General features: G+C 42.2%; 1 protein-coding gene and 1 pseudogene across 1 annotated transcript; one reads left to right on the top strand and one right to left on the bottom strand.

The window, feature by feature from the left end:
* The first annotated feature begins 619 nt into the window (after window positions 1–619).
* Window positions 620–24,537, top strand: LOC139702879 (guanine nucleotide-binding protein subunit alpha-12-like; annotated as a pseudogene).
* Window positions 1,562–5,370, bottom strand: LOC139702960 (speedy protein E4-like). The gene is made up of 6 exons (XM_071605741.1): window positions 5,332–5,370; window positions 4,874–5,042; window positions 4,203–4,261; window positions 3,311–3,396; window positions 2,401–2,569; window positions 1,562–1,659 (listed from the first exon to the last, which is right to left on the bottom strand). The coding sequence occupies exons 1-6, from the start codon at window positions 5,368–5,370 to the stop codon at window positions 1,600–1,602; spliced, it is 582 nt and encodes a 193-aa protein (XP_071461842.1). The 3' UTR covers window positions 1,562–1,599.

The following is a 24,537-nucleotide window of genomic DNA, read 5'->3' on the forward strand; positions in this document are numbered from 1 at the left end:
TTCACATCATCTCCACTTGCCTCTTTAACCCCACATCACATCTCATCACTGGCTCTGTTGCCACCTCTCTTTAACTTTGTTTTACCTTCTTGCTGATACTTTTCTTCACCTGCTTCTTTCCACAGCTGCTTCTATATTCTCTCCCATCTCCCAAGATGCTTGTCTGCAGTCATTCAGTGCCCACACTCTTAGTTCTTTCCTCTCTGTGCCTATCTATTTAGCAACCTTAGCACTTCCTATCATCTGATTCTTCTCCCAATCTGCTCTAGTACCTTATTTTCCTTCATGAGTTTCTATTTCAACAATACCCTTTGGATTTCCTTCACTTATGTAAAACTAGAAACATACATAGGTTGCGGAAAAGACTCCCATTGTGACTCAAGTAGCAAAGTCTTCCATTCCCTGGGTGTCCCTGTCTTTGGACTTTTACCAGGAAGTTTTACTTTTACCTTGGCTTTGGAATTCCTCCAGAATTTTCTTTTATTCTTCCTGTGTTCTCTCTCGCAACGTCCTCCCTGTGTTTCCTGTTTCCAGTCTCTAGTTTAAGTTCTACAACCTTCTCTGTTGTTCTGCTACATGAAAAATAATTGAGGTGGTTTTCTCCCCCACAGGTTACAAATTTGGTCAATTAAAAACAACATTTTAAACAGCAGTATCATTTGACAGCAAACAACCAATCTGGAATGACATGATCATATGTATCATTAAGGTAAGGAGATTTTCAACTTTATTCAGTTTTTCACAAATGCACTGTGCTGTGCTCTTCACAAGCACATAACACATGTGCTCTCGAATGATACATATTTTAAAATGACAGAAAACATATCAAGGCAAGTTAAATACTGGCAGCTCAGTAGTCACAATAATGGTGATTGAACATCAAATAAAAACTATATTTATAAGACTATGGGATAATACTACTGAGGTATAAAAGTAATAGATAAAAAGATTAAAATCTTGAGAGAAATAATTATGTACACAAACGTGTTATAACATTAATCACAAAACCAATAAAAAACAACAATTTTCTGAACAACATCTATCTCAAAACTATTTAAAATAAACATAGTTCAAAATAAACAACATTTATCATATGTACTAAAACTGTGAAAATCCTGTAAATAAATCATCTCCATGCTTGGTATCCTTAAAGGATAAGTGACCCAAGATGAATTAAGGAGAGGTAAAAAGAAATTTTCAGGAGGAGAGAGATATTCATGGCTAAAGGATATTCACTTTAGACCAAGATCAACCATTCATCGGAGCTGACATGTGGGCCCAATTGCTGTGGGTTAAGGATTTCTAGCACATTCTGAATGATAAACGGTTCTCTCTCAGGTCTGGCTGAGTAGCCTCAGAGCACCCAGCACACCTCTAGGGAGTCATCTGTGTGGTTGGAGTTTGAGACCATGAAGCTGACTTGGAGATTCAGGCTATTTCACCATCTTCAGAGGGTGGCTGTGGGTGGAGGTGGACAGGACTGGATCAAGAAGTTAGATCCTCGAGCATCCTGAATAGACAATCACTGACTCTGTCTGTCATCAAGCCAGGGGTACAGAGTTTTGTCCCTCCCCTCAGGTCTCCATAGTTCCAGGACTTCTAGGCAATGAGGGTGCGATCTCGGCCCCACACCCAGAGCTCCGGATCATAAGCTTGAATCTGGAAAGGAAAAGAGCCCCCACCAAAGCTGATGACTTTACCGGATATTGAGGGGTTTGAAGTTATGGTTAATTTATTTTCCCATTCCTTAAAATTACTTCACCTTGATTTGGACTTTCTAGTCACTGTGATTCAACAGTGTACAAATATCTAAAACTACAATGTTGAGAGGCTTGATTCTATTAACTAAGTTCTGTCAGCTACAAAGGAGGTGACATAGCAAGGTGTAATTATTAGATTTATTTAGCCTGGTGACAAATGAAGTAGCTATATACGGATATCACAACATTATTTCAGCTATTACTCACATGGACGACACTTATCAGGATCATGTTATATAAAATGTGACACACATTTTTTCAGATTTCTTTTCAATAAAAATCGAGTATATTTTCCTATATCAGATAAATAAATTAAGCATTTGTAAAGATGCTTTGACAGATAGAATCCTTTTGGTGTCCCTTCCCATCAAATTTGAAAAGTTGATTTTATCAAGAGACAAGCTTTATCATTGTCCCTGATTTGAGTAGAATAGTGGTTGAACATTAGTAATATTTCTGCTTGGATCCATCAAGAATACTTAGTAACATGGTTAAATGCAAAACTGAGGACTGCCCAGGAAGTCCTTCCCTCCCTCCTGAGCTTTCTCCTCCCCAGAGCCCGCCTGCAGCCACCCACCTTCCTGTGTCGCTCCAGTCAGCCCATCCCTCTCCCCCCACAAGCACACACAGCACCACCCACCTCCTCACACTCCTCCTTGGAAACCCGAGTGTTCCAGTCCATGGAGCAGATGAACTGATATCGCAGTTTGTGGAACAGGGGACGCTGGGCGTAGCTCTTCCCATAGAGGAAACGAAAGATTTCTTGTTTAGGAGCCTGGTTGTCCTCCTCCATGTCATTGGCCAGGTAGCTGGGGAAAGAAACCAGGTTGCTCTTTAGAGGCACAACCAAGAAGGACCTCCCCTTGGAGTCAGCTTCCCAAAACGGACTCCCAGAGGACCATCTTCAGACAGGACTGCACCAGCCCTATTAAGTGTTATAGAGGACCATGCCTTGGTCCAGAGGACTCTGCCAGACACACACCTTCTGAAGAACTCCAGCTCTTTTCTAGAAAGCATTGAGCAACACAGTTGTGGGGCAGTCCTAAGGGGTGGTTGGACCCATCTTGGAAGAATTTTTAGGGTGTGTGTAGAAAGCCACAAATGTGAGAAGACTCCTGTATGAAGAACCAGAGGGGACCACCCTACACTGGACCTGTGCCAGGCTGGGAATTGGGCATCTGTCTTGGAAATCCAGAGGCAGAAAACAGAGCAGTGTTGGTATAGATACAGGAAGGAAGAGCAGTCAGATGTGGCTGCACCTCCAGTCTCTCTGCCAGTGACAGGAGGTGCCCATGCTCTCCTCCACTCCTCTCAGGTGGGCTTTAGGTTTCCTTGACTCTTTAACAACTGGCCTTTAGGGAGCTTGTGTGTTGCTTTGACTAGGGAAGTGTGGGAAAGAAAAACAAACTATACTACAGTGCTGTGATCTCGTGAACACGGAGCAAACAGGACAAAGAGGCTAAAAGTAAAAGAAAGGTTAGTGCCCCTCTGCTCCCCTCCTACCCTCCCAGGTAGTGAGTCCTGATTGATGAAGGAGACCCAATACTCACAGGGCCAGAAAGAAGTGGATTCGTTGGTACTGCCAGGAGAAGAGGCCAGCCCGGCTAAAATAAGCTATGACCATAGACAGGAGGTACTGATGGAGAGAGAAGAAAAACACAGAGAGAGGTCACATCCTGGAAGAGGAGGAAAGAGGGGACAGGAATGGGAGTCTGGGGTGAAGAGTGCCCCTGAGAGAAGTTCACCACGTAAGGAGACCTGCTGGTTTGGGGAAGGACCTGAGACAGTCAGAGCAGTTGGGGGAAGAAGAGACTTAGTGTGTTCTGTAGGATCAGCTCTGAGGGGACCTTTTGAGGAAAGGCATGTAGGTCAGCTGGGTGAGGAGGGTCTTGGGTAAGCTGGAGAACAGGGGGTCCCAAGAAGTGCAAAGAGGAGAGGAGCCCCAGCAATAGGGATATAGCTCACTCTGTAGAGTGGTTGCTAGCCTCGCATGCACAAGGCCCTGGGTTCAATCCCTAGCATCACAGAAAAAAGGCTGTTGAGCACTGGGGTTTTGGCTCAGTGGTAGAGAGCTTGCCTAGCACATGTGAGGCATCGGATTCGATCCTCAGCACCACATAAAGATAAAAAATAAAGGTATTCTGTATATCTACAACTAAAACATATTTAAAAAAATAAAAGAGGAGAGGCGCCCAAAATCTCAGGTAACAATAGCCGAGAGAGGAGGATAGGAATGCAACACCCCAAGCAGAAGCAAGGTCCACCTGTCCTCACTGCATGGAACTGCTAGGCCCTGAAGAGAGATGTTGACAAGTCACAAAGGGTCAGGACTTGGCACATCTTGTTGGTTCTACATGGAGACAGAAGGACCATGGGCTAGAAATCCCTCCTCATCCAGGCTGTGCTGGAGCAGGATCACTGCCCAGTAGAGAACAACCTCACCTTGTCAGACACTCTCAGATTCTTGTCCCAGGCCAGGAATTTTTTGACAACAGGATCTTCTGTGAACAGAACACTGGTGTTAGTTGGGAACCAGAAGGGGCTTCATGGGTGATAGACAACAGAGAGAAGAATAGGACCTCCACTGAAGAAGGTGTGGGATTGGAGTGCAATAGAGCCCAAAAGAGCCCGATATCCCAGTTGGATAGGAAAAGGACAGGAACATTCCTGGGAAAGCTGCTTTGCCCTGAAACCCCCCAGGGAAACAACTGAGTGAGGGTTGGGGTAAGAGATAGACGTCTGTATGACTAAGAACTTGGAGTAAACCGCGAGGGCCCATCATCCCCCAAGAATGCACCACCTCAGAATTAGAGTTTCTATGTTATTTTCTAGTTTGATAGGCACCGCTCAGGGAGGAGGAAATCTATTAGAACCACAGTGTCTGCAATCAGTGAGGATAATTGGAATCAAGCTCTGTGATCCCAAGCAGGGTCATTTTTCAGGTGTAATGTAATCATCCATCATCTAAGAGTTTCACAGGGTACATGGGTCCTGAGTCCTCCAGGAATGGGGATCTCAGGGATAGCAGGGCTCTTTGGAAAAGTGCAGTGGCTGTAAGTTCCTTGTTTGTGTAAAGAGCAGGATTGGAGGGCGCTACCTGGGTGTCTCCCTACCTAGAAGCCTCTTGAAAACCTCATGGTGTTCTGGTTGCACCGAGTTCACGCGCCGTTTTTTGAGTTTCATTTTGAGGCCACACAGTGACTCCACATCCCAGGGGTGATATAGCTCACTTTCCAGATCCTCCAGCTCATCCTCAGATTCAGTGGAGGACTCTCTCTTTCTCTTTAGGCCAGTGGTCTCAGGCAGGAGGCCAGATTCTACCCAAGGTACTGAATCAAAAATCCCCGGGGGATCATCATCCGAGTCTCCCTCAGATTCTGAGGTCCACTCTCTCTTCCTCGAGGACCGACATGGGAGGCAGGGTTTTACCCACAGAGCTGAGTAAAGGAAGCAGAGTCAGGCTCCTGTATTTGGAACTCATCCTTTCATCCTCTGATACCAGTTCACCTCCCACACCCCAGACCTTCAACTGTTGCCTTCTTAGCTTGGCTGGTAGCTGTCTTCTCCTTACCATTGTCCCATCTCCCTGTTCCTCAAAACTCTTTCTCATTATGGACACTTTCTCTCATGGGTGGAGTGACCCTTTTTACATCCCCTGTACCCATTTCCTGAACTTAGATCTCATCTTCTAGCCCAATTCCTTTCTCTGCAGATTTTCCATCCATGTGGACTTCCTTGTCCCGTGGCCTATTCTGAACTTCAAAAGTGGGCTTCCCACCTTTCTGGCTGCTCTATCCCTTCCTCCTTACCAGTCATCATGTCAAATCAGTTCTCACTCTAGCTCCCTCACCTGATGGACCTGCCACCTCATCATCTACCACCACCTCCAGGTGGGATTCTGAGGTGCTTGGCAGGGAAGGCGATTGCCCAGACTGGGAGATTTGTTGATCCTCCATAAGTTCTCCAATACTCTGTCTTCCTTCTACAAAACCTAGGTTCTTAGAGAGAAAGATAAATCTTTCTCCAGAATTTGGTTGAACAGGAGTCTGTTCGCTCTTCTCCAAACAGGAGAAACCAGGTGAAGAACAGTACTGAGGACAAACTGTTGCCCACTGCACTGCCAGTGGTCCACAGAGTCTGTCCCTTCCAATCAGGAAGGTTGGAAGCCTCTGATGTCATCGATTATTCCAACCTGGCAACCAGTTTGAAGGAAAACACCTGCAATTGTCAGGTGTTCTAGAGTTCTAGAGGAGATGGTCTCTGCTGCTACTAATCCAAACTCTGTCCACTTTGTCTCTGACCCCTTTTTCACTTCTGTCTAGACATGGGTTCTTCTCTCCATTCTCAACACAACACATGTTAGATACCCAGCCTCTGGGCATTTCCATTTCAGAGTTCAGTGCAGTGGGAGATTAAGGAGTATGGCAAGGAAGAAGGGGGAGGGCAGAAATGACATGACCTCCCAAGAAGGAGCTCAGTATGTACAAAAGAACCCACGTACACTGAATTATCACTTGAAAACCCTAAAAGGAAACACTCAGTTTAGCAAATCTAATCTGCTAAGTGCCACTGGTCTTCACTGTTTTCAGAAATCTGTTAAGGGGACACACACTCTGCACTTAGGCATGTTTGACACAAGGATTCCTTTTGAGGTCATAAAATCATAGGAAATTGTACCCATGCTCATGGTTTTCCCAGAGTGTCTACACTTTCTGGGAGTCTATGGATCACCTCAGGTTAGCCTCTCAGTTCCAATCAATCTCTCTCAGTTACATAGCATATTTGGGAGCACAGACATTGCTCTTGACCTGCATATTTCATTATCACCCATGCACCCTATGGAAAGTCTCACATGTAGAAAGAAGAAACAAATGGGAGATTTTCCCATTGAAGACAGAGAATAATATTTGCTGAGAAGATGGGAAGTGCATGGGATGTGACCCAGCACCCAGTGGAACTGGGAAGCTGCTTCCAAACGTCCTAACTCAGCCTTTTGCTTTCCAGCTGGGCATTCAATCCATGTTTTATCTTTCTGTCCACAAAATGTGTTTAAATGTGTAGAAAACTTGCCATGTTACCCATCGTGGTGTGTAGAGGGTGAGTGGTGTCAATTACATGCATGTCTCACTTAATAATGGAGATATATTCCTAAAAATGTGTTATAGGGTGATTCATCATTGTATAAACATCCTAGAGTGCTCTTACACCAACTGAGATGGCTATAATCTCACTGTGCTGTCATACTGTGGGAGAAATTCATGTATGTGGTGCATTGTTCCATCGTTGGCCATAATGTCATCATGTGGGGCATGAGCTGTATTATCCATCTGGAGAGCTTTTCCATCACCATAAACAGACATTCTTCACCCATGAAGCATTAATTCCCACTTCTCCTTCTACAATTTGGCCATCATTATACTTTCTGTCTCTATGAAATTGAGAACCCTCTGTGTTGAGGACTGTGAACTCATACAGTATGTGTCCCACTGTGTCTGGGTCATTTCACTTTGTGTACTGTCCTCAAGATCCTACATTGCTGGAGAAGGGGTCAGAATTTCCCATTTTCTTAAGGCTGAATAGCAGAAGAGAAGATAACATCTTTTGTCCATCTGTTTATCCCTCAGTGGGCATTGGGTTGATTCCACATTTAAGCTGCAAGACTTTCTTTTGCCACTCTTGGACCTTATCAACAAGATCATGTTTGTTATTCATGCTGTGCTTGAAGTTTTATTTTGCATTTTAATGTCTTACATGATTCTGATGACCCCATTCCAAGCAGGAGTAAATGTAGGTTGATTTGTGTTATCAGCTGAGAGTGAGTGTCCACCTAGTTTTGCAGCCCTGGATGTTCAGAGTTGAATGAGCACCCAGCAGCCTTCCAAGTGACCATGAGTTCCTTGGCAGCTCTCTCTCAGGTCCTGGCTGTCAGGAAGCAGGTCATGTTGCTGTGGAAAACCAATTGCATAGATGCTCCACTTATTCAATTTCTATTCATGACGTCTTTAAGCATCAGAGCTGCTTGGGTTCTCTCATAGCAAATCAGAAGTTCACACTCTCCCTTGTAGTGGACAGCCTTCAAGTACACCCACATGCCACATGATAATGTTTTGGTCAGTGATGGTCCACATATATGATATTGATCTCACACGATAGTATCGCCTGTTGATATAGGAGCCAACTTAGCCTCTGTAAGTGAACTCTGTGACTTCCCCCAAAGACAGATTTCCTATGGGCACATTTTTTCAGTCCTTATCCTGAGCGTTAAATGATGCATGACTGTGTGAGAAGATTCTGTTCAAACTAAATTCTCTTCTACACCTTTAAAAGTCCCAATAATTTTGGCTCAAATTCAACTCATAGTTTGCCAATTCCTATCTCTGCTGGCCACCTGGTCTAGACATATTGCAGTTAGGCATATTTCATCCTTTTTTAAAAACTATTTTATTCTAATTAGTTACACATGACAGTAGAATACATTTTGGCACATTTTACATAAATGGAGTATAAGTTCTCATTCTTCTGGTTGTACATGAGGTAGAGTTACACTGGTCATATAATCATATCTGCATATAGGGTAATAATGTACCATTCATTCTACTGTCAATCCTACCCTCATGACCCTTCCCCTTCCTTCACTCCTCTCTGTCTAATCTAAAATACCTCTATTCTCCACACCTGCATTATTGGGAATTAGAATCTGCACATTTGTTCTTTGGGATTGGCTTAGTTCACATAGCATAATATTCTTCAGCTCCATCCATTTACCAGCAAATGCCATAATTTCATTCTTTTCAAGGCTGAGTAATATTCCATGTATATATATCCATTCATCTGTTGAAGAGCACCTAGGTTGGTTCCATAGTTTAGCTATTGTGAATTGAGCTGCTATAAACAATTGTTGTGTCTGCGTCACTGTAGTATGCTGATTTTAGATCCTTTGGCTATAAACCTAGGAGTGGGATGACTGGGTCAAATGGTGGTTCCATTCCAAGTTTTCTGAGGTATCTCCTTACTGCTTTCCAGAGTGGTTCCGTCAATTTGCAGTCCCACCAGCAATGTATGAGTTTCCCCATATCCTTGCCAGCCTTTATTGTTGCTTGTGTTCTTGATAGCAGGCACAGTCCATCTTAATATATGTGATTACCTTGTTTTAAAATGGAGTAACATGTGCAGATTCTGTTTGATATGTACTTTCACCTCTGCAACTTTTTTTCCTTCTATGGATACAGTCTGATGCAGCAATAATGATAGTTATACTGGGGAGATAACAGAGTGAATCATTGTGCTTTGCAGTTAACTACTTGTAGCATAAGGTGACATGTAGGATCACTACAGTACAGTTTGTCGGCCCGTTCCTCACAGATTCTAATTAAATGGGAATGACAGTATTTTACTATAGTACTTTAAAATTTCAAAATCTCTGTTTGGAGAAGGTAGTTGGGATCCTAAAGAAATAGAAATCGGGCAGGGTGCTGTGGCACATGCCTATAATCTCAGCAGCTCAGGAAGCTGAGTAAGAGCATCATGATTTCAGAGTCACCCTCAGCAAATTAAGGAGGCCCTAAGCAGGACCCAACATGGCGGCCGGCGAGGAGGCAGCACTTTCAATGCCTCCGCAGTAATGGGATCGGAGAGACCCATTAATACACCTACATGCTACCTGCTGAGAAACTTCTAGCAAAATTCCGCTGAAAGGAGACCTGCCGGGAATTAGTAAGTTTATTGGAGGTGTCAATTTGTCCCAGAGGAGTGAATCTCGGCAACGCGGAGCGGGGGCACAGTCCCGCCGGCCGCCGCCTAAACGGCCACTGCCCACACGTTGCAGCAAACGTACGAACGGCCGCTGCCTGCCTGGGCCCCCGCCGGCCCGGCTCTGTGAACAGCCCCGCCCGCACGGGGGAATCAGGAGTGGCACGGGACCCGCAGCTCGGAACTCCCAGCTACCGCTCCCACCAGTGCTGACAACTGAGGTCTCTTGCACCAGCTTCCGGGGGCGTGGCTACCAGAGGGCAAGCAAACTCGCTGGGGGTTCTCAGCCCCAAGCTCTACAAACTTAGGGTCCGAGGGAATGGCAAACAGGGAGAGTGTGCCCAGGCGTTCATGAAAACAGGGATCACAGGAGTAGCAGACCTGGCGTGTAGCCAGTATTGTGGTGAGCATCACCGGTGAGAGGGGCCTGGCTCGAGGAAAAGTGGGGAAGTGACTAGACACAAGAGAAGGCCCTAGGCACTCAAGATTGGAGACCCGCCCAGTCCGGGAGAAAGAGCTGCTGCACAGTGATTGGCTCCCGCCTACTGAGAGGAGAAGCTTGGCCCGGTGGGCACAGCTCCACCTACTGGAAGAGTAGTTAATAGAACTCTAAGACTGCATTTATTAAATTTTTTTTTGTTGCTGTTTTTTTAAATTTTTTTTTAATTCATTTTATTTTATTTTTTTAATTTTAATTTTCATTATTATTATTATTATTTTTAATTCTTTTTAATTTTCTATTTTTTTTCTTTTTCTTTTTAATTCTTTTCTTCTGTCTTTTCATTTCTTTTCAATTTTCTTATTCCCCCTTCCTTGAATTCTACCTGCTTACTCTCATTCTCTTTAGTGACTTCTTCCCTTCCCTTCTAATACCTTTCCTCCCAAATATCAAATAAATTTATAGGAGTAAACAGTAACTCAGCAGTCAAACAGAACAAGAAGCAACATGAGCAGCATGAAAAAGCAAGGAAGAAAAGGAGTACAAACAATGCAGGACAGCCTAAATATTCAGGAGGATATAGAGTCATCAGAAAAATGGTCATATAAAGAACTAAAGAGGATACGAGACAGCAAATTCAAGCAGCGAAAGAACACATTGAATTACATAAACAGATAAAAGAAGAAGTTAAGCATCTTTATCAGGAGATAGAGATTATAAAAAAGAATCAAACAATAATCTTAGAAATGAAGGAAATTATAAACCAAATTAAAAACTCAAATGAGAGTATCACTAATAGAGCGGAGCAAGTAGAAGCCAGAACGTCAGATAATGAAGACAAAATATATCATCTTTAAAAGAGTCTAGCCAACTCAGATAGGCTGGTTAAAAATCACAAGAGAAACATCCAAGAGATATGTGATAACATAAAAAAAAACAAATTTAAGAGTCATCGGGATAGAGGAAGGTATAGAGATTCAAACCAAGGGAATGAGTGACCTGCTAAATGAAATAATTACAGAAAACTTTCCAGAAATAAAAAAGGAAACAGATATACAAATTGTAGATGCATACAGGACACCGAGCATACAAAATCACAGTAGACCAACGCCAAGACACATTGTTATGAAGATATCCAATATACAGAACAAAGAGAAAATATTAAAAGCTACAAGAGAAAGGAGGCAGATTACACTCAGGGGTAAACCAATAAGGTTAACAACGGATTTTTCATCACAGACGCTGAAAGCGAGAAGATCCTGGAACAACGTATTTCAAACACTGAAAGACAATGGATGCCAACCAAGAATTCTGTATCCAGCAAAATTAAGCTTCAGGTACAACAACGAAATACAAATCTTTCATGATAAACAAAAGCTAAAAGAATTTGCAGCCAGAAAACCAGCATTGCAAAGCATCTTGAGCAAAACACTACACGAGGAAGAAATGAAAAACAATAACCAAAGCCAACAGTGGGAAGTACCTCAGTAAAGACAGATGGCGGGGGGAAAGCTAATCATGGAGAAACAAACTAAATTAAAAAAAAGAGAGATAAATAATCAAACATGGCTGGAAGTACAAACCATATATCAATAGTAACTCTAAACGTTAATGGTTTAAACTCTCCAATAAAGCGACATAGGCTGGTAACATGGATTAAAAAAACAAATCCAACAATATGCTGCCTCCAGGAGACACATCTGACTGGAAAAGACATACACAGGCTGAAGGTGAAAGGCTGGGAAAAAATATACCACGCACACGGTCCTCACAAGCAAGCAGGGGTGGCCATCCTCATATCGAATAAAATCGACTTCAAGACTAAGTTAATCCAAAGGGATAAGGAAGGACATTATATACTGTTAAAAGGAACCATTCACCAACAAGATATAACAATTATCAATATTTATGCACCAAATAATGGTGCTGCGACGTTCATAAAACAAATTCTCCTCAAGTTCAAGAATCAAATAGACCACAACAATAATTATGGGTGACTTCAACACACCTCTCTCACCATTGGACAGATCCTCCAAACAAAAGTTGAATAAAGAAACTATAGAACTCAATATCACAATCAGTAACCTAGACTTAACTGACATATATAGAATATATCAACCATCATCAAGTGGATATACTTTTTTTCTCAGCATCACATGGATCCTTCTCAAAAATAGACCATATATTATGCCATAGGGCAACCCTCAGTAAATATAAAGGGGTGGAGATAATACCATGCATTTTATCTGATCATAATGGAATGAAACTGGAAATCAATGATAAAAGAAGGAAGGGAAAATCCTATATCACATGGAAAATGAACAATATGTTACTGAATGATCAAGGGGTTACAGAAGAAATAAAGGAGGAAATCAAAAAATTCTTAGAGATAAATGAAAATACAGACACAACATATCGGAATCTATGGGACACAATGAAAGCAGTTTTAAGAGGGAAATTCATCGCCTGGAGGTCATTCCTCAAAAAAAGGAAAAACCAACAAATAAATGAGCTCACACTTCATCTCAAAGCCCTAGAAAAGGAAGAGCAAAACAACAGCAAATGCAGCAGAAGGCAAGAAATAATTAAAATCAGAGTGGAAATCAATGAAATTGAAACAAAAGAAACTATTGAAAAAATTAACAAAACTAAAAGTTGGTTCTTCGAAAAAATAAATAAGATTGACAGACCCTTAGCCATGCTAACGAAGAGAAGAACAGAGAGAACTCAAATTACTAACATACAGGATGAAAAAGGCAATATCACAACAGATGCTACAGAAATACAGAAGACAATTAGAAATTATTTTGAAAACCTATATTCCAATAAAATAGAAGATAGTGAAGACATTGATAAATTTCTTAAGACATATGATTTGCCCAGACTGAGTCAGGAGGATACACACAATTTGAACAGACCAATATCAATGGATGAAATAGAAGAAGCAATCAAAAGACTACCAACCAAGAAAAGCCCAGAACCGGATGGGTATACAGCGGAGTTTTACAAAACCTTTAAAGAAGAATTAATACCAATACTTTTCAAGTTATTTCAGGAAATAGAAAAAGAGGGAGCTCTTCCAAATACATTCTATGAGGCCAACATCACCCTGATTCTGAAACCAGACAAAGACACCTCCAAGAAAGAAAACTACAGACCATATCTCTGATGAACCTAGATGCAAAAATCCTCAATAAAATTCTGGCGAATCGGATACAAAGGCACATCAAAAAAATTGTGCACCATGATCAAGTAGGATTCATCCCTGGGATGCAAGGATGGTTCAATATATGGAAATCAATAAATGTTATTCACCACATCAATAGACTTAAAGATAAGAACCATATGATCATCTCGATAGACGCAGAAAAAGCATTCGACAAAGTACAGCATCCCTTTATGTTCAAAACATTAGAAAAACTAGGGATAACAGGAACTTACCTTGACATTGTAAAAGCTATCTATGCTAAGCCTCAGGCTAGCATCATTCTGAATGGAGAAAAATTGAAGGCATTCCCTCTAAAATCTGGAACAAGACAGGGATGCCCTCTATCACCACTTCTATTCAATATAGTTCTAGAAACACTGGCCAGAGCAATTAGACAAAAGAAAGAAATTAAAGGCATAAAAATTGGAAAAGAAGAACTTAAATTATCACTATTTGCGGATGACATGATTCTATACCTAGCAGACCCAAAAGGGTCTACAAAAAAACTACTAGAACTAATAAATGAATTCAGCAAAGTGGCAGGATATAAAATCAACACGCATAAATCAAAGGCATTTCTGTATATCAGCGACAAAACTTCTGAAACGGAAATGAGGAAAAACACTCCATTCACAATATCCTCAAAAAAAAATAAAATACTTGGGAATCAACCTAACAAAAGAGGTGAAAGATTTATACAATGAAAACTACAGAACCCTAAAGAGAGAAGTAGAAGAAGATCTTAGAAGATGGAAAAATATACCCTGTTCATGGATAGGCAGAACTAACATCATCAAAACGGCGATATTACCAAAAGTTCTCTATAGGTTTAATGCAATGCCAATCAAAATCCCAATGGCATTGCTTGTAGAAATAGATAAAGCAATCATGAAATTCATATGAAAAATAAAAGACCCAGAATAGCAAAAGCAATTCTAAGCAGGAAGTGTGAATCAGGCGGTATAGCGATACCAGATTTCAAACTATATTACAGAACAATAGTAACAAAAACAAAAATAGTAACAAAAACAGCAATAGTAACAAAAAAAAATAGTAACAAAAACAGCATACTGGTACCAAAACAGGCGGGTGGCCAATGGTACAGAATAGAGGACACAGAGACTAATCCACAAAGTTACAACTATCTTATATTTGATAAAGGGGCTAAAAGCATGCAATGGAGGAAGGATAGCATCTTCAACAAATGGTGTTGGAAAACTGGAAATCCATATGCAACAAAATGAAACTGAATCCCCTCCTCTCACCATGCACAAAAGTTAACTCAAAATGGATCAAGGACCTTGATATCAAATCAGAGACTCTGCGTCTGATAGAAGAAAAAGTTGGCTCCAATCTACAGATTGTGGGGTCAGGCTCCAAATTCCTTAATAGGACACCCATAGCACAAGACTTAATAGCAAGAATCAACAAATGGGACTTACTTAAACTAAAAAGTTTTTTCACAGCAAGAGAAACAATAAGAGAGGTAAATAGGGAGCCTACATCATGGGAACAAATTTTTACTCCTCACACTTCAGATAGAGCCCTAATATCCAGAGTGTACAAAGAACTAAAAAAATCAGACAATAAGATAACAAATAACCCAATCAACAAATGGGCCAAGGACCTAAACAGACACTTCTCAGAGGAGGACATACAATCAATCAACAAGTACATGAAAAAATGCTCACCATCTCTAGCAGTCAGAGAAATGCAAATCAAAACCACCCTAAGATACCATCTCACTCCAGTAAGATTGGCAGCCATTATGAAGTCAAACAACAACAAGTGCTGGAGAGGATGTGGGGAAAAGGGTACTCTTGTACATTGCTGGTGGGACTGCAAACTGGTGCGGCCAATCTGGAAAGCAGTATGGAGATTCCTGGGAAAGCTGGGAATGGAACCACCATTTGACCCAGCTATTGCCCTTCTTGGACTTTTCCCTGAAGACCTTAAAAAAGCGTACTACAGGGATACTGCTACATCGATGTTCATAGCAGCACAATTCACAATTGCTAGACTGTGGAACCAACCCAGATGCCCTTCAATAGATGAATGGATAAAAAAAATGTGGCATTTATACACCATGGAGTATTACGCAGCACTAAAAAATGACAAAATCATAGAATTTGCAGGGAAATGGATGGCACTAGAGCAGATTATGCTTAGTGAAGCTAGCCAATCCCTAAAAAACAAATACCAAATGTCTTCTTTGATATAATGAGAGCAACTAAGAACAGAGCAGGGAGGAAGAGCAGGAAGAAAAGATTAACATTAAACAGATACATGAGGTGGGATGGAAAGGGAGAGAAATGGGAAATTGCATGGTAATGGAGGGAGACCCTCATTGTTATACAAAATTACATATAAGAGGTTGTGAGGGGAATGGGAAAATAAACAAGGAGAGATATGAATTACAGTGGATGGGGTAGAGAGAGAAGATGGGAGGGGAGGGAGGGGGGATGGTAGAGGATAGGAAAGGTAGCAGAATACAACAGTTACTAATAGGGCATTATGTAAAAATGTGGATGTGTAACCGATGTGATTCTGCAATCTGTATTTGGGGTAAAATTGGGAGTTCATAACCAACTTGAATCTAATGTATGAAATATGATATGTCAAGAGCTTTATAATGTTTTGAACAACCAATAAAAAAAAATGTTAAAAAAAAAACCAAGTACATGAAAAAATGCTCACCATCTCTAGCAGTCAGAGAAATGCAAATCAAAACCACCCAAAGATACCATCTCACTCTAGTAAGATTGGCAGCCATTATGAAGTCAAACAACAACAAGTGCTGGAGAGGATGTGGGGAAAAGGGTACACTTGTACATTGCTGGTGGGACTGCAAATTGGTTCGGCCAATTTGGAAAGCAGTATGGAGATTCCTGGGAAAGCTGGGAATGGAACCACCATTTGACCCAGCCATTGCCCTTCTCGGACTATTCCCTGAAGACCTTAAAAGAGCTTACTACAGGGATACTGCCACATCGATGTTCACAGCAGCACAACTCACAATAGCTAGACTGTGGAACCAACCCAGATGCCCTTCAATGGATGAATGGATTAAAAAAAATGTGGCATCTATACACCATGGAGTATTACGCAGCACTAAAAAATGACAAAATCATGGAATTCGCAGGGAAATGGATGGCACTAGAGCAGATTATGCTTAGTGAAGCTAGCCAATCCCTAAAAAACAAATACCAAATGTCTTCTTTGATATAATGAGAGCAACTAAGAATAGAGCAGGGAGGAAGAGCAAGAAGAAAAGATTAACATTAAACAGAGACATGAGGTGGGAGGGAAAGGGAGAGAAAAGGGGAAGTGCATGGAAATGGAGGGAGACCCTCATTGTTATACAAAATTACATATAAGAGGTTGTGAGGGGAATGGGAAAATAAACAAGGAGAGAAATGAATTACAGTAGATGGGGTAGAGAGAGAAGATGGGAGGGGAGGGGAGGGGGGATAGTAGAGGATAGGAAAGGTAGCAGAATACAACAGTTATTAATATGGCATTATGTAAAAATGTGGATGTGTAACCGATGTGATTCTGCAATCTGTATTTGGGGTAAAAATGGGAGTTCATAACTCACTTGAAGCTAATGTATGAAATATGATATGTCAAGAGCTTTGTAAGGTTTTGAACAACCAATAAAAAAATGAAATAAAAAAAAGGAGGCCCTAAGCAACTCAGCAAGACCCTGTCTCCAAATAAAATATAATAAAGGAGTGGGGATATGGCTAGTGGTTGAGCACCCCTAGGTTCAGTCCCTGGTACCAAGAGAGAAAAGAAATTGAAATCACTATAGAAGGAAATAAAGAGGAAGATTTTTGTGGGAAGGTGAAGTATGATGATGGGTTGACAGGGCAGGACTGTGCTGGGCCTCAAGTCCTTCATTTGTGGGAACACTCTGAAACACCCTGCTGTCCTGCTTGGTGCAGCCACCCACTGAGCCTTAGAGTCCATAAGAATAAGAATCATCCAAGAGGCTGGGCATGGTGGTGCATGCCTGCAGTCCTAGCAGCTAGAGAGGCTGAGGCAAGAGGATTGCAAGTTCAAAGCCAGCCTCAGCAACAGCAAGGTGCAAAGCAATTCAGTGAGATCCTGTCTTTAAATAAAATACAAAAAAGGGGGGGGGGGCTCAGTAGTTGAGCCCTTTCAATGCCCAGTACCCCACCCCCAGAAAAAGAGTCATCCTAGGAAGCTCCGTCTACCTCTTCCCCAGGAGGTTCTCTACACCTTGCTAACTCTGCTTCTCTCACTTTCCCTTGCCCTGATGGGAGCCAAGGTCTCTGGAACTGAAGAGAAATACATGTTCTATGACCCCTAGAACCAGGGAAAGCCTTGAGAAAAAGAGAATGAGTGCAAGCAGTGGACTTTGCTACGGTGGACTTTTCTCAGGGTCGAGATTTCCTGTCCCAGATGAATCATGTTCAAAAAGAGGGCGAAATATATGTAATATCAGTCTTTAACAGTTAGATCCCCTGAGAGAAAGGCCAGTTGAGCTCACTGTCCAGATGGGGAATTTCAAAACACAGAGGGGACATGGGGGAGCCAGCAGTTTCTTTGAGTGGAAAGGACAGAGTTGGGTGTCTAAGGAGACATAGCTGGAGGTCATGGTGCAGAGAACCTGAGAGAGATGAGACATGCAGAGGCTCCCAGTTGGGTCTGAACGTGGTGAGCGCACAGTGGGAGGTGAGAGCAAGGTCCAAGCAAATTCTGGCTTTACCCCTCTTCCCTTGCTTCCTAGACATCCAAATATGGCTTTTGTTCACTACCTGAGGCAGAAAAGCACACAGAGAGGTGTCCCCTGGAGGTTGGATATGTGGTTTTTCGGTCACCATTGTCACTTTTACTCTCTCAGCAAGGGTTTAGACTCAGGCCATGTTCAACTTTAGCCAGGGCTGGCCACAATGTTCCTGGCCACCCAACCACTTCCAGGTAGCAGTGCTGGGCATGGTTTCATTTTTGCTGAATGAATTGAATGCCACAGATGAGCTGGGGACACTGAGAAAACGGGAAGGGTTATGTGGCACTCTTTGGGATGAATCAGTACTTACTACTGGGTAGGATAGATTTAGATGGCAGGGCACAGTGTCAGTCTACCCGGCCTGATGATGGATGTGGTTATCTGCAAAAGTATGACTGTTTATTTCAAGGCTTGGTTAATGTTTTAGATCATGGGAAATCAGGGGTCAGGGGAATTCAAGGACAGACATGATTGCATGTATAAAACATGGGCTAGCATATAGGGGGAAATCCCACAGTCTCCACCCACATATGCTCCACCTCTCTGTGTGCTCTAGCAGTCTGTATTTCCCAGCTGTAGAGTCAACATCACCTTTATTAACTTTTTAGTGCTGTGTATTTCTAATATAAGATGTGCAGAAAGCCCTCTTCTGCCTCTGGTGCAGCCACCATCAGCCTGTGTTCCTCAGGGACCCAATGACAAGCTGCCTGAACATCCACTGAGGACATGCCATGTGCCCAAGGACAACACCTTTCTCGTTTGAACTCCTGAGATGTCTGAGATGTTTCCATGGCATAACTTAGTGTTTTGGTCAGTTTTCCATGACAAAAAAAAAAAAAAAAAAAACCTGGATAACCCTCTTAAAAGGAGGAAAGGTTCACTTTGGCTCTTGATCTCAGAGCCAAAGCCATGACTGAAACAGTCATGGTTCAGTCCATGGTTGCTTATCCTGTTGCTTAGGGCCTGTGGGTGCCCAGAATCTTATGGTTGGAGCATGAAGCATAGCAGGTCTATTGACCTCATGGCAGTCAAGAAGGAAAGAGAGAAACAGGAAGGGGCCCATGTTCCAATACCTCCTCAAGGGCACACCCTCATTGACTTGACTACCTCTTAATTTACCCCCGCCTTCTAAAAATTCCACTACCTCCCAATAGCAAGACAAAGCCTCCAGTGCATGGGCCTTAGGGGACACCGCAGATCCAAACCACTGTCCCTAGTGCATCCTGATTTTAAATCATTAATGGAACTCAATGAAAAATTTTGGGGTTTAGAATTGCTATATTTTTCAAGTGTTACCTGCCAATCAGCCCAAACTATCTTACAAGATTGAGTAGAAGACATCTGTTCTTATGTGCAAATACATGCAAAGCAGTATTTTATGATGTTAGTGGAAAAAAAATAGTTATGTTAGAGATGGTTCTGTTTTCACCTTGTGTTCTTAGTGGGGTGAGCTGCTGCGACTTCATGTTTGTAACTGCATGTGTGCTGTCTCTCTTGTCCAGGCTATTTCCTAGGTGTGGAAATACTTTTAAGTCTACTCAGTGACATGTCATTTTTCTTGATTTCTTCTTTACAAAGCATATAAATGGAGTGGTGGTCTTACATCTGCTACTGCTCTTTGGAAAGTGGAAAGGGTGCTATATACTAGGAAAAGTAGGTGACTACATGGAAATAAGAACATTCTGCAGAGATAATAAATTCTAAACAATATAATTCCCCATCATTTGATTTTTACTTAAACCTAAGGAAAATTTGTCCTTTTTCACATGAGGCAAGTACAATCAAATTTAGAATCCAGGCTTAGGAGACTGTATAACAGAAGTGCATAAACTTGGATCTATTTCACAAATCTATGTGAATTAAGTAGGATAAATATTAGTTTTGTTCAAGAGATACAAATTATAGCATTATGATCTTCTCAGTGGGTTCTTTTGGAGCAAATTTGGCAAAATGTATGAAAAGTTATCTGAAATATAAATACTAAAAGCAAAATGTAGAAGCAAGAATGGAAACAATCTGACAATTGTAGGTAAGAGAAACAAATAAAACTAAATGCTATGAAATACCAAAAAAAAAAGTAAGTGCCAGTCCATTCATATCTTAACAACAGAATGTGCAGGGTGTACAGTATATTACAAGATAGAGTTCAAGCCTGCGAACTCTGTCTTGTAATATACTTGTTTGGAAAATGGATTATATGTTAGAAAAATGAAAAGTTAATAAAAGTTAAAGTAAAAACAATCATGAATTGATTTGGTATCTCACAGAACTTGTTTGATTTTAACAGAGGATAATTCTTGGAATTTAAAGGCTTGCTCTTTACCGTGTCATTCTTTAGATTTTAGATTTTTTCCAAGGTTGTTTTTGCTTTAATCCTATGGCATTTTTATTTTACTTGGATTAGTGTTTTATCCTTGAATTTTCCCAAAAGGAGAAAGTTGATATTTTACATCATATTTGAGCACACAGGCCTCTACTAATACTTGACAATTTTACTGTATTTGTAAAATAAATCTATGTCTCAATGTTGGTTTTTTCAAAGGATCTCACATATCAGAATTTTTTGCTTCTGGGACTGAGGGGTATAGCTGAGTGGTAGAGCCCGTGCTTAACATGAGCAAGGCCTTGGCTTCTATCCTTAGCACCAAATGAAAAAGATTAGTTCATTTCCCCAGAGTGAGGACTAAGAGTCAAAGAGCCCGGGCCATGCAGACCCAGGTTTTGTTTTAGAAAGTACCTCTTATGCTGTCTGAGCCTCAGTTTCCTCATTTGTACAATGAGTAATGATTAACCCACAGTTTGTGAGTCTTAAAGAATAACAGACATACAGGGTTTAGGATGGTGTTTAGAACAAAACCGTCTCCTGTAAGTGTGGAGCTTGTTTTCTTGGATGCTAGAACCTAGGGAACTGCATCCTGTTTGCCTGGGACAGTCCTGTGGTGTGCCTGTTGCCCTAGCCTGATTATTAACAGTGCCCCCTTTTGCTCTCAAAGTCTCTCCATTTGGGCAGTGATTATGTGTTCACCTCAGTTAGAGCCCAGAAGTAGCTTTAACCCCTATTGAAGCTGAGAAACAAATCAGGCTTTTTGTTGTGAGTCAGGCTTCAGATTGTCAGCTGCTCTCCACTGTGGGTATTGGTTACCAAGCACAAGTGGGAGGAATCCAAAATGGGTGTGGGTGTGCACAGATGTGTGTCCCCATAGCTGTATTTGTGTGGAAGTGAAGCTCTTCTCTGAAGAGGCAAGTGAGCAATTAGTTATTTTCTGTATTTCTGGGACCACTTGTAACTCTGAACCACAGAAGTTGATGTCTCAGCTGCTGTACATCCACCCAGTGCTCTTTGTGCCAGAAATGCTCTGGGCTTCTCTCCCAGCCACCTGTGTAGCAGATGATATCCAGTGTGGCAAGACAGTTTTAAATGGCACAATGGCAGCCATTATTGTCAGGTGAGGTCTTTCCATCTTCTATTTTAGTTTCTTCTTATCACAATGCATTTGAGAGGCAGTTGAACAAGCCTTTCTGAAGAACATGACAGGAAACCCAGTGTCCGTCAGCTTCCTCACAGTGTTAGAATTAGACTGAGAGACTCATGCATGAAAACTTAGAGACACTGGTTTGTACATTAGACATAATTGTATTCACCTATTCATTTGTTGATGTTTTATTTCTTACTGGTTCTCATTTTTCTGCATTCTCTTTCTTCTAAGAAGGAAGAATACAGCTAAGCACAGGCCTACGCTGCCAGCAGCTCAAAACAGTGAGTCAGGAGGATCACAAGTTCAAAGCAAGCCTCAGCAACTATCAAGGCTCTCAGCAATTTAGCAAGACCCTGTCTCAAAATATAAAAATAATAATAATAATAATAATAATAAAAGGGCGAAGGATGTGCTCAGTGGACAAACATCCCTGGGGTCAATCCCTGTTATGAGAAGAAAAAAAAAAGGAAGAATACAGACAACCAAACCAAAGGCAAAAACAAAGTTTTCTAAGACAAGAAAATTAAATATACTGCAGACTAAATTTAAATAGCATTGCAAAACCTAAATGAAGTCATAGTAAGGTTTTGGAATGTTATGTTCTAGAAGTGAGAAACAAAGAAGATATCTATTGTATAGAAACAAAAAGAAAAAGATAGTCTGCCTCACCCTGCAGAGCTGAACCCAAGAAACCTGTGAGGGGAAGTGGATTAAGAAAAACACACACACAGGTGTTGAGCTAGAGCTGGGATCTGTTGCACTGTGATGGAGAAACGCAACTGAAGAGCTGGCCCAGCAAGTTTATTTACATAGGATCTCATAATCAAGAAGTTAAGGACTATGGAGGCATTGTGTTCTTTGTGCACTAGAAGATTACAGGGCTAGAAACATTCTTGTAGGTGTTCCACTTTGCAATGCTTGGAGCTTCCTGCAGCACTTCAGGTGGCCCATTGTCCGAGTTACTGTTAAGCCACCAGCTCAGAAGTAGCAGTGCTAGTGAAACATTGTGGTTGTCTTGTCAGGCTTAGAATTCTTCTAGCCTCAGAAGCTCTGTGCCTGATTACCAAGGTTGAGATTGATAAGACTCTTGCACAGAGCCTCTTTGGGAAGGGCGTCACCATAGCAACAGAGCATCCTGTACCTTGCACAGAAACATTCCTAGGCAGCAGGTGCACCACAGCCATGAAGCAACCAGTCTCAGTCACCATACTCTTTGGAGTACAGTGACTTCTGGAGAAGAAACTAGATGAGATCTTCCCATGGGACTTGGCAATAGAGCTTCTGATCATTCCTCCTCAGATTGAATGAGCCTCCATTCATTTTGAAATGAGGCATTCAGTCCTTTTTAACTTTGTTTCAAAGTGAATGTATAACTCTGCAAATTTGTTTCTAGTTTTTGGTTAAACTTCTTGCAAAGTTAGGGTAACTTTTGCCTTCACCCTTTCCTTTTGCCATATTTTGGTTCTTATTTTCTCCTGAATGTCTCCTTGTCCTGTATTTTACAGAACTACTTCCTTAGTAAGCAGGACACCAGGAAGGCCACCAAGGAGATTGTGGAACATGACTTCATTGTTCTTAAAAACCTTCTTAAGATGCTGGATGTGGGTGGCCAGCGGTCTCAACACCGAAGTGATTCCAGTGTTTAATGAGAACATGTCAATCCTGTTCATGATGTCCTCTAGCTAATACAACAAGGTTCTCACAGAGGACAGGCACACCAACTGGCTGATGGAGTCGATGAACATCTTTGAGACTATCATCAACTGCTCTTCTTCAACATCTCCATATTTTTTTTTCCTCAAGAAGGGGGACTTTCTGGTGGAGAGTGTGAAGATGGTCAGCATCAGGAAGCACTTCCTGCATTTCAAGGGCAACTTTACCAACTGAGGACGTCCAGCAGCACTTGGTCCAGTGTTTTGTCAGAAAGAGACAAGACCACAGCAAGCTGCTGATCCACCACTTCACTTCTGCCATAGACACCGAGAACATCCGCTTCGTGTTCCATGCTGTGAAAGACACGATCCTGCAGGAGAACCTGAAGGACATCATGCTGCAGTGAGAGGAAGCCCCCTCGTGCCTTTGTGAGGCAGCCTGTGTGGCTGTTGGCACTTGTGGCCTGTGTGGTCCTGCAGGACTTCTCAGATCCACGCCGTCGAATACCTGGCTCAAGAACGCTGGGCTCCAGCCCAGCCACGAGCTCTAGGCAAGAGGACGTGGGAACTCCATGTTAGCTACTGATTTGGGGACTAGTGAAACTACTGAAAATCCCAGTGCTCACATTGGTGTTAATCTGCAATACCTAATAACACAGCCTTCTTTTTACAGGAACTGCATTCCTTTCCTGACACAATTTAATCGAGGATGGTGTGTGCGCACACATTCTCTCTTTAATGACTAAAACACAAATACCAGCTGGCCTTGCACATGGCTTTTCTCTCTAACCTCTGAGTCTTCACTGAGACTAACCCAAAAGCTTCGCCTAGTGGTAGCTTGTAGAGATGCATTGCCAGTGCTGCTGGGCACAGTGCCTGCTGGCCCTCCATCTCTGGCGCAGGGCCTGAGTGCCACCTCCCAAGTGAACTCACTGCCTTTAAAACTTGTGCCAATGTCCTAAGCACCCCCAGTCCAGGTATATTAGGTTGAGCCGAGGATCTGTGTCAGGGTCCCCACTCCCTTCCATGGAGGACGAGGTTGAGAGCCATGGACCTGCCTTAACGCCCCAGCAGCAGTGTGGATTCGGGGCAGCCCTGGGCCCCCGTGGTGCCCTGTCCACATGCACACAGTGGTGCTTTGTACTCCTTACCCTTCCCTCCCCACCTAATGGCAAGGACATAAACCATATCTTACTTACAAGGCGTCTTCTGACCCAAAAGTTGCCAGCATGTGGAGTTTCCTCCTTTAGAAAATAGTGGGGATCTTCATCTCCCTCTTCTAGGCTTCTGGAAGCTAGCAAGGGTGCTAGTGCAGCCTTAGATCCTGCCACAGTGCTACAGAGTTCTGTCAATGAGCCCTCTTGAAGCCTGCCTTCCCTGGAGAAATCCAGGCTTCTACAGATGGCCTGCCCACCAGCACCTTTGGGCAGTGGCCCTTGTTCTCAGTGCTCCTTTCTGCCTCATTCTTGCCAGACAACGTGCTTCTATTGCTGTACA

The sequence above is a fragment of the Marmota flaviventris genome, chromosome 19, assembly GCF_047511675.1.
Source record: "Marmota flaviventris isolate mMarFla1 chromosome 19, mMarFla1.hap1, whole genome shotgun sequence".
NCBI classification, from domain to species: Eukaryota; Metazoa; Chordata; class Mammalia; order Rodentia; family Sciuridae; genus Marmota; species Marmota flaviventris.